The sequence below is a fragment of the Myotis brandtii genome, unplaced genomic scaffold (genome assembly GCF_000412655.1).
Source record: "Myotis brandtii unplaced genomic scaffold, ASM41265v1 scaffold215, whole genome shotgun sequence".
Classification (NCBI taxonomy): domain Eukaryota; kingdom Metazoa; phylum Chordata; class Mammalia; order Chiroptera; family Vespertilionidae; genus Myotis; species Myotis brandtii.
Window position 1 is genome coordinate 6,080,837 of NW_005358043.1, and position 10,977 is coordinate 6,091,813.

The 10,977-nt window shown below is 35.3% G+C and overlaps 1 protein-coding gene across 1 annotated transcript in view; it reads right to left on the bottom strand.

The window, feature by feature from the left end:
• Positions 1-899: 899 nt before the first annotated feature.
• The window catches only part of MALRD1 (MAM and LDL receptor class A domain containing 1), a 63,086-nt gene continuing 53,008 nt past the window's right edge, over positions 900-10,977 (bottom strand). The window contains exons 4-5 of the mRNA XM_014539387.1: positions 6,804-6,929; positions 900-1,088 (exon numbers count right to left, since the gene is read on the bottom strand). Of these exons, the coding sequence (XP_014394873.1) occupies positions 1,018-1,088; positions 6,804-6,929 (197 nt within the window). The 3' untranslated portion in view covers positions 900-1,017. The remainder of the gene's footprint in view (positions 1,089-6,803; positions 6,930-10,977) is intronic.

The following is a 10,977-nucleotide window of genomic DNA, read 5'->3' on the forward strand; positions in this document are numbered from 1 at the left end:
AAGGAAAAATATAATTTTGTTGAGATGTGAAATAAATTATGTAATAAATTTGAGAGACAAAATACTTTGAGAAACCCATCAATAATTCAGTTTCAATAATGCTAAAACAGTGTCTAAATATAGTTCATCATAAATTTTGTTGTTTAAATTTATAGAGGTTTTTGCTTTTTTTAGGGCCAAACAACATTTCCTAAAATTTGAGTGTTGATCAGAAGGATATAAGGATTTAAGCAACTATTAATCAGTATCTCCCAGACACTTCTATATAGTTCCTATTGAATGTCAATCTGAAATCAGTTCTCTAATAACCGAAGTAATATGTCCATTGGTCTGCTATACTAAAAAGTCATAGACAGAAATATAATTGAATATGCATTATTTCCTTTGGCATTTATGAAAGTTTTGCACAATTCCTTAAAGAATGAGAGAAAAAAATCAAGCAATCTTTGATATACAATGTAAATAACTACCAAAAGAAATCACAAGGCCTGTTCTTATTTATTTTTGTTTTAAAAATATTTTAAGTATGCAAAGGTATTTCTTATTTGTACCTTAACCTTAGTTATTCATAAACACCCACTGCCTAAACAAGAAATAGGATTTATTTATGAATTTTATTCTTTGTTGTTAGAAAAAAGAAATATGAAATTTGTAATACAAAGGAAGAAAGAAACACAGATACTTAATTAACCTGAAATAGGATGACACCCACATAAAAATATTTTTATAACCTGATATAAATATTAAAAACAAGGAATAATGAGTATTACTAAACTATATATACCATGTAATATAAAATGCTCAAAGACATAAAATCATTTTAATTATTTATATTTTTCTGAAAGGCACTCACACATCACTTTTTCTTATTCAGACAGATACACATAAATAATGCCATTATTCACTATTTTTTACCTTATTACCCACATTGATGCTCTATTATATCAGCCTCAAGAAAAATAAGTAAGCCAAGTGCAATAAATGTTAAAAAAAAAAAAAAAGCATAGACAATGCTACTTACTGACACATAGGACCACTTTTCTCCACCACACAAGTCCCACCATTTCTGCAATAAGCTATTGGACACTCTAAAAAAAAGCACCACAAAATACCAATGTTAATTATAAATATTACCAGAGGCCCATTGCACGAAATTTGTGTACTCGGGGGGAGGGTCCCTCCGCCCAGATTGTGAGAGGGCGCAGGCCAGGCCAAGGGACCCCACAGGTGCATAATCAGGGCCTAGGAGGGATACGGGTGGTTGGCCAGCCAGGGAGGGACAGCAGGAGGGCTCCAGGGCATGTCTGGCCTGTCTCACTCTGTCCTAATCAGCTGGACCCCAGCAGCAAGCTAACCTACCAATCAGAGCATCTGCCCCCTAGTGGTCAGTGCATGTCATTCGAGCAATTGAGTGGCCTTAGCATATCATTAGCATATTATGCTTTGATTGATTGAACGGACGACCAGATGACCAGACACTTAGCATATTAGGCTTTTATTATGTAGGATTAGCAAGATAATGGTCATATCACTGTTAGTCATTGCATTAAATGTAATCATCTACATATATAAAAGCCTAAGCGACTTTTCCACTGGTAGCTATGACATGCACTGACCACCAGGGGGCAGATGCTCCAACCGGTAGGTTAGCTTGCTGCTGGGGTCCAGCCAATCAGGACTGGATGAGATGGCTGTACATGTCCTGGAGCCCTCCAGCAGTCCCTCCCCAGCCCCAATAGTGCACCAGTGGGGTCCCTCAGCCCCCACTGGACTTCTAGTTTAAAATAAATTGCTTCCTAGTTACTAGAAGCACATGAATTCTCCTAGGCTTCTTTCCTGTAGCCCTAAACTTATTCTGTGGCCCCTACTTCCTGGGATGTGTTCATTCTCTTCACATGCCTGAGGGGTGGACCAGATAAGTAGACTTCTCACCTGGGTTAGGAAATGTGATTTGCTTTTCCAAGGATATATTCACCATCTTGCCTATGCTTACTCCTCCCTGTTTAACTAATTTCAATAAGGAGCAAGGTGCTGAAGACAAGAATAAAGAGCTTTACACCTCAGGCACCAGGGGCATGCTCAACTGAATAGAACAGATGCAAAATTTCCTTCATAAACAAGAAATTAGCTGGTTTGATTAAAAATAGCCAACCAATATGGTGAAGCATATGTAGATACAATCCTTGTTAGATAAACCAGTTTATGGTTATTTTTGGTCTTAAGTACAATTATAGTATTCCTTAAATAAGAGGTTTGTTTTACTAAAACACCAGTCAAGTGTCTGATACTTGCAAAGTAAAATACACACAGATGCACATTTTTTTCTAGGGTTATTAATAATTACTTTGATTGTAGTGAGTAACATATACATCAGAATGATTCTGTGAGAATCTAGATAGGTACTCCCTTGCACTGAATAATGGAGCACCTTGTAAAGCAGAGTGGTATTGGTCAGAACAAGAAGTGAATCCTGGTATTGTGGAGGACAGAAGATTTATAGATTATCTCTAATGAGTTCTTATAAGTTTTTGTCTTTGAGCCAGATTCTTTATTCATAAAATGGAAAGACAGTACACAGTATTAGCATCTTCAATCTACTCAAAACAGTTTAGAGAAGAGGGTAGATGAAATGGAGAAGGGCATGGGTATGAACAGTTAGTAATGAAAAGACTAAATATATCTCCAGTAGCGAAGTAGATAGTTCCCAAGATTGGAACTAGGAATCTATGGGGTTGTTTTTAGAATTAGTGCAGGTTTCCAGGCTCTGTAGCCACACTGATATCTCACTGCCTTATACTCCTTTGTATTGGTTATTATGACATGTGTCTGGAGGTCCATACAACTCATGTCTGACTTTATAGAACAATCATTCTTTGAAAACTTCAAGTTCAATCCCAATGTGGTGTATCACTTTGGAAAAACAGGAACACCTATAAAATGGGCAAGTGATCAATTTAAAAACAAAAGTAACTTTTAAGCTTAAATATAAATAATTTGCAACTAGGCACCTTTCTTTGTTGTTGCTATTGTTTCTCTCAATGTGTATAGAGACTAAGGGAGTGACAGCTATTACTAGGTGGATTGTTGGGAAGACATAATCATGTGAGTCTTGGTTTTCCCTCCCTGATAACTACTCAGTTAATAAGCTGTGTGACCTTGGGCTAGGTATTTTAGTTATAAAGTTCTTCATGTTTAAAGTGAGGATTATTTCACCTTCCTTATGGGGCTGCTGGAAGGATAAATTAAATTTATAACATTTCTATACTAGTCAATGGTATACATAAGTATTAAAATAATTGTTGTGATGCATCCTTCTATTTTGGGGCGTTCTTTGAATGTGCCCTGAAATCTAATTCTCATTACCAGTGCACTCACTCTCCATCTTCTCATCTTTCTTTTCTTCCCAGCCATTTACTGCAGACCTGCTCTGTCATAATCTGTCCTACAAATTTTACCGGTATTACCTCATTTAATCCTCATAACATTATGTGGTACATCCCATACTTATCCTTTCTTACAGAGGACACTGGTTAATGATGTAATGCTCAAGTTAACAGCAAGGAAGCAGCAGGTATTGAACTAAATTCTGGTCCTCTCACTCCAAAGCCTGTCAATTTAAAAATGTCAAATGACCCATTATTCAGTTCAGAATTTCTATAACCCCTTGCAGTTCTTGGCATTATGGGATCATAAACCCCTTTCAATCATGTTGTCTTTATGCAGTGCCGTGGGTTAAATAGCCGTGTACACAATAAACAGCAGCGCGGCTTTAGGAGCTGTCTGGATTTTAAGAGTCCACCAGAAAGCTTGTGCAGCAAACCAAGTTCCCAGTTGGCACAGACTGTCCTCTTTATCTTAAAATCCCAGCACAGAGCCTGCAGAAAAGATTAACTGCTGCTAAGAAACTTGAAATAGCTTCACAGTACCTACATGAGAAGTTTTTGTTTTGTTTTCATTTGGTTTTAAAAAACCGTCTGAAATGTTATTTTGCTATATTATTATTAGCAGTAGCATTTTATTATTCATATATTAAATTACATTCATAATATTTCATCCTGTAAATTTAAATTTTAGTGTCTTTTCCTAATTCTCCTTCAAATAGCTGATTATGATAATTACAGTATCACCATTGCATAACCTTAATTAACCTCTACTACTGCAAATGACTGGAAAAAGACTTTCAACTTAAAATTAGGCCGGACAAATTCTGTTCAAAGATTTTCTATTGCATAAACAGCCAAACTTGAAAATAGTATGTCTTTCTATTGAAATTTGGGAATAGGACTCATAGAAAAAACTTAACCTGCAATACCCATACATTGCCTGAGCTTGATGTTCTTATTAATGATTTAAACTTTGAGGTGAAAGCAGACCAACTGCTCACCATCTGTTGTTTGTCTACTGGGAGAAGTAGTGGATGCTGTAAGGTTTGGCATAAAAGTCTGTGAAATGCTGACCTTACAGGAATATGATGCTTGAAAGAAACAGGAAGGTTAAATGTGCACTGACACATCTTTGCATGGATTAGGCATTCTTCAAAATGGAAGCATTGACTTTATTATATTTGACTGACAAACTAAAAAGCAAATAAAATATAAATAGAGAACACATAATATAACATGGATTTTATCTCTGAAAACTTTTCCACTAGTTCTTTATTTTACTTTAACCCCAAAGCTGTGGCAATGTGACCTATATGTGTAAATGAACTATAAATGAATTGGTAAGTGATTAAAATATATGGGGCAACAAAAATGTATTATTATCTATAGGGTGTCTGTCACTCAGTATGAATGGCAGGTCTTCTGTATTTCTGATCATATTTTTACAGGTAGAACATGTCAAAGCAAACAATAAACCATGGCATGTTATAATATATTTGTTCTCATATAAAATTATACTAAAGAAAATCTCACCTTTATTTAAATAAATTTGGGTATTGGACTTAAGTACTGTGTCTTAATAGTTTCAAAGAATGGAACTACCTCATTAATATATTTCTAACTATCTGAAAAGAGAGCAAGAAGATTTACTTGTGGGTGTCTAATCTGATGTATGTGAATGCCTAGTAGAGAAATAATGCTGGAAAGCATTTATCTTTGCATATTTTATGGCACCAGATTTGCTCAATTCTTGATTTCCTTTTGTATTCATAAAATTCAGTGTTGTGTGAGTATTCATTTTCAGCAGCATAAAAAAAGATGTTATATACTATGATTTGAATATAATTACCATGCAGTTTTCACTTATAATGTTCTTCTTTCTTGAAAGATACAAAGAATAGTCTTACAAAGAATATAGTTTTGACATGAAATATCTGCAATTTATTTAGAAAATACGATCAAATACACCTTTTATCACCAATTCATATTATCTTTTAGTTGTGACAGATTTATATTGCCCCTATTATTTTATACTAGAGGCCCGGTGCACAAAAATTTGTGCACTCAGGGAGTCCATCAGCCCGGCCTGTGCCCTCTGGCAGCCTGGGAACCCTTGGGGGATGTCTACCTGCCAGCTTAGAAACAAGTTGGCAGTCAGACATCTCTCTGGCAGACCAGGGGGAGTGGGCCTAAGGCTCAGGAGGATATCTTTAGTGCTAGGGACATCCTGCCACCACCACTGTGTTGCTGTCAGCCTGGCTTGTGACTGAGTGGAGCTCCCCTTGTGGGAGCACACTGACCACCAGGGGGCAGCTCCTGCATTGAGCATCTGCCCCCTGTTGGCCAGTGCACGTCATAGCAACTGGTCGTTCCTGGTCATTCCACCATTAGGGTCAATTGCATATTACCCTTTTATTATATAGGATATCTCCTGCATGAAATAAAAATAGTCAGGAGGAATGCTAACAATGGGCTACAATAAATTAGAGCATATTAAAGCAGTTTTGATAAAAGTATAACCACAAATATATATTATCAGCTCTTATAACTGTTCCAAAGTAAGAAAAAAATGTTTAAAAGTCAGTCAAAAGTTTAATAAATTAACTTTTAGACATAAATAGATTATGCAAATAGGGAGCTCTTATGAAGAGGTGGAAGAAGACTACAAGTTTAAAAAATTAATAACATGTTAGATTGTGAAGGGTTTATTATGTAAACCAAGCAATTTTCATCAGATTATTAAATACTAATAATCTTAAATTATATTATAGTAAGTTAAAATTAAATATTTGACTTTTCTTTATTTTTAAACATTGTTTATATAGAATAAGAAAATTCATTATATTATGCTAGAGCCCCAGCACATGAAATCGTGTGAGACCCAGACTTGGTGCGCCGCAGGACCCAGCATCAAGTCCTGCCGGCACCGCAGGACCCATCAATGCGCCTCCTGGTGACGAGTCTTTGGTTGTTATGGCATAACGACCACTGGGTTTTTATTATATAGATATTTGTAATATTTATTTATTTATTTTTAAGATTTATTTTTTTATTGATTTTTAGAGATTGAGGAAAGGAGAGGGAGAGAGAGTAACATCAATGTGAGAACAATACATCGAACTGCTGCCTCCTGCATGTCCCTACCAGGGATTGAGTCCATAACCTGGGCATGCGCTCCAACTGAGGACTATACCGGCTGTCTCTTGGTGTATGAGATGATACCCAACCAACTGAGCCACATCGGCCAGAGCTACATTTGTAATATTTAAATGTCAACATTCTTCCTGCTCCAGACCAATAATAGAAATGCAGTTATTTCATTCTTGCTATTATTTAAACTTCAAGGTTTAATATTATCATTGTCTGCAGGTTAAGTTACTGTCTTAGATTGTAAAGAATATTTGAATGGAAATGGAGTACCTGAGCAGCTGGACTCATCAAGTTGGAAGTCCATGCAGTTGGCAAAACCATCACAGCGCTTGTGAACTGGGATACAGCTGTTAGAGGAAGTGCACAGCAGAGCTCCCTCAGAACAGCTGACATTGGCTGGAAAAAAAGAATCATCATCATCTTCTTTTAAAAAATAAATTTTTCTAATGAAATAATACAATTTATTGTATTATCCTTCATTTATTAGTTCTATATTTAAATTATATATTCAATGTAATAAGTTGAACATTTTTCAAAGTGTGTTGATGGAATCATTTCTCAGCATTACATTATGTGTAAAATGCATCATATGTACTATGTATTCTGAATTGATTTTAGACTAGAGGCAAATTTACATCAAAGAAGATCTCTGTTATTCCTCTAATGTCCCCAATATTATGTGCAACTGAACTGATAGGTATTGTACCTCGCTTGAATGTGCATCAATTTCCAACTGAGTTATAAGTTATGAGTAGTACTAGGTGCCCATTAGATCTGGGTGTTGATGTGGTCACTCAGCTCATTGTGCTATGACGGTGTGACCTTATAGCACTGTGTTAGTGCATGATGCAGGTATTTTGTAAATCCCAGAGTCTCTTATTAGCCTGACTTCAAGAAACAAGCATAAGTCTTATTCACAAAACTGATTTTTTTCAGAAAAATGTCTTTATTGATTCCTGTCAAGGGTACTGACAGTTTAATGGAGTCTAGTCCTGCAAATTACTGGATTTCCCTTGGATGCTCTCTTAGTCCTTAAACTGTAGTGTTGTGTTCCTCCCTTTTGTTCTCTAGTCTCTTTAGGATTGTGACTTCCTATAAAGCAGGAGGCTATGTTTTAGATTCCTTCTATGAGTTAGGGCTGACCCAGAACATTTCATTCTAGGCCATCATGTGTCTCTGTTCTCCTGATTACTTAAAAACCTAGAACCAGCAGGCCTGAGTTTCAGGCCTGATCTCTATTTTCTCTGGTTCTACCTCTGTTTTGTTCCATGCCAATATTTGATGTCTTCAAGGCCTTTTGTGTGATAGCTCTTCTCTCTAGCATTGCTGTGTTTGGAATAGAGGGAAAGTGTCAAAGCATGAACCCACTGCACCATCTTCTCAGAAATACAAGATAGGTTTAGAAAGCAATAAATAATAATGATATTGGCCTACACTGTTTCTCTAACCTGGTTCCTTTAAGTCATAGTGTTATGCAGAGGTAATGTGAAAGACAGAAATGATCAGCCAGGGCTTCTGGGGCTTACCCCAAGTTCAACAAAAATAGCTCTGCTTAATGATACGATATAATATCTTATTTGAACATTTCAATTCAAATCTGCTAACATTTTTAAAGGATTGGTCTGGGAAGTTACTTCTACTAGAATAAAGACAACTAAGTTCAAACTTCTCAAGCTAAATGGACAGTTTAGAAGACATGGGAATAGAGATCTCCAGGTATGGTTCTTGCACAGATTTTGTCAGTTATTTTAAAATATTTTATTTTCTTCAAACATATCTGTGGGCTGTTTAGAGTTATCATAGGATATTAGCACAGTTTATTTTGAGAACTGCCTATCAAAAATTTATTTTCAAGTTGGATATAAAAATGGTGTTTCTAAGAGTTTGTATTTTCATTGATCAAAATGCTGGCTCTGAACAATTAAAGTGACAGTCTTCATTCAGCAATTCTTCTTGAGGTGCTGGAACATCAATTCAACACCAATAAATATTATTAAGCTGTCACTACATGTAAGATACTAGGCTTAGCACTTAAAATGAAGAGTACAGGGGAGACATGTATATAAAGAGACATCAGAATGAATAAAGCAACAATAGCAAGATAACAATACAAGAGTGACCAGCAGTTCAAAACAATAATAAAAGATATGCCATAAGGTCAGATTTAGTTGGTAAAGTACTGGTATAGGTAAGCATTATAAAAGCAAGAGATTCCTTTGGTGTAGGGAGGTCTATAAAGACTGAAAGAAGAGTAGAGTCTTGAGATGTGTTTTAAATTTTAATGTTTCCAGAGAAAAGCCATTTAACAGAGTGGTAATCTATAGACAGAGAATCAATAAATTTGATAGTAGAACCATGAGTAAAGCAGTTTGCCTTTAACTGGGGAATTGTGTAAGAAGGTGGTACAAACAAACCTAAAAAACAAGGCTGAAACCAGTTTGTATAAATGGCTAAGGTCCCAAGGGAAAAGATAATCTTTAAGTTTTTCTAAAGGTTTAAAAGATTTTAGGATATACATTGACAAGATAAATCATATTGCAAACACATCAACTAGAAAACTGCATAATTTCCAACTCTTATAAGATCCAGAGATGTTTGCAAAATAATGTGTATGTTTATGAATGCATCTGTATATCCACATGTATGAGCATGTGTGTATATATACATATTTTTATTATCAATGCATTGCAAGGAGCTGAGAGATAATATAAGATGATAGTTTTAAGGTTTTAAATAATATAATATATTGAAATTTGTAAACAAAGATAATAGATACTACTCATCTACTTATAAAGCTTTATTTTTAATCCTTTTCTCAGAAATACGAATCCATCCATATTCCCTCACCCAATTTCCAGTGGGAATGATAGCTTATTTTCAAGCTGATTATACAATGAAGATCTCTAACTTATCAGTAATATAAATTCTCAATTATGACCCAAATAGCATTAAAAGACATAAAATATACCTCTATAAGAAAAAAAATTATAAAGGGTTTTCCTTTTTCCTTTTAATAGAGTTTTCAATTTAGACAGTTAAAAATGGACCTTTTACTTTATAAAATTGAAAACTAAAACCATAGTTTCTGTGGCATTTTAAATAGTATAGCATTAAAGTTAATGGATATTTATCAATTTCCTTTTAAATGTAGGTGGCAAATAAATTATGAATGCAATTAATATTTACTGACATATACAGCAAAGGGCATTGTACTAAATATAGGACAACAAATTGAACTATTGCTCTCTTTTTCTCTTCTATGATTAATATACATACAACAAAGAAAATTTCCAAAATTATTCCAAATAAGTTATATATAAAATTTATTACTTTTAACTTTATTTTTATTGTTGACATTATCACACATGTCCTCACACCCCTCCTCCCCAACTTTGTCTACCTCCACTTAGCCTCTGCCACCTCTTCTTTCTGGCCATGACTACACTGCTGTCTGTGTCTATGGGTTAGGCATATATATAAAATTTATAGAAAACTGAGATTTCAAAATGTTTCCCTTGACAATATCTACTTTTGCCACATTCGCATTAAAAAGTTATGTTTTAATATCTACAGGAATACTTATTTCAATCTGTTCTCATCCTAGATTATCTTTCTTACCTAAATGAACCAAGTAACACGGAGCATTGTGTGGCTTTTAGCACATTCACGCAGGTACTCAGGTAGATGATACATTAAAGATAAACAATTCATGAATATTTCATTGGCATTACTTCCCTAAAGCAAAATTCCTGTTATAAATTATAATTGCTGCATAAAAAATAAACCCTAAGTAAAGCATGTATGACTATGTGTATCCATTCAGTATTAAACTAAAAAGTCATGTATACAGACAATCAACATTTCTAACAGCAGAATAACCATGGTCCTTGGGCCTTGAAGATGAAGGCTGCAACCCCTCAAAGCACAAATAAACTTATCACAGAGCAGGGTGGACATGTACTTTATTCTGGAATTAAATCCAACCACTACTCTTATTGAAATATCTTAGCAGTTTAAATAATTTTAAATAAAATGATAAAAATCATTTAATGGGAAAAGGATAATAATTTATTTGTGTACTTATGTACTTTAGCATATTAATTCATTGAATCCTCCAATACCTCTGCAAAGAAGACTTAATCACCATCATTTTTATGTTGAATAAACTAAGGAACACATATGTAAGAAGGGGAGATGTCACATGATGAAGATGATCTTTATACTATTACTAGAGGCCCGGTGCACAAAAATTTGTGCACTCGTGGGGGGGGGGAAGGGGGGGCCCTCAGCCCGGCCTGAGGGCTGATTGAGTTGGGGCACCGCCCCCTGTCATGCACAGAGCAGGGCAGATTGGGAGGTTGTGATGCCACCCTCAGTCACGCTCAGGGGGGTGCCGATTGGGGGGTTGGGGCACCGCCCCCTGTCACACTCAAGGCAGGGTCGA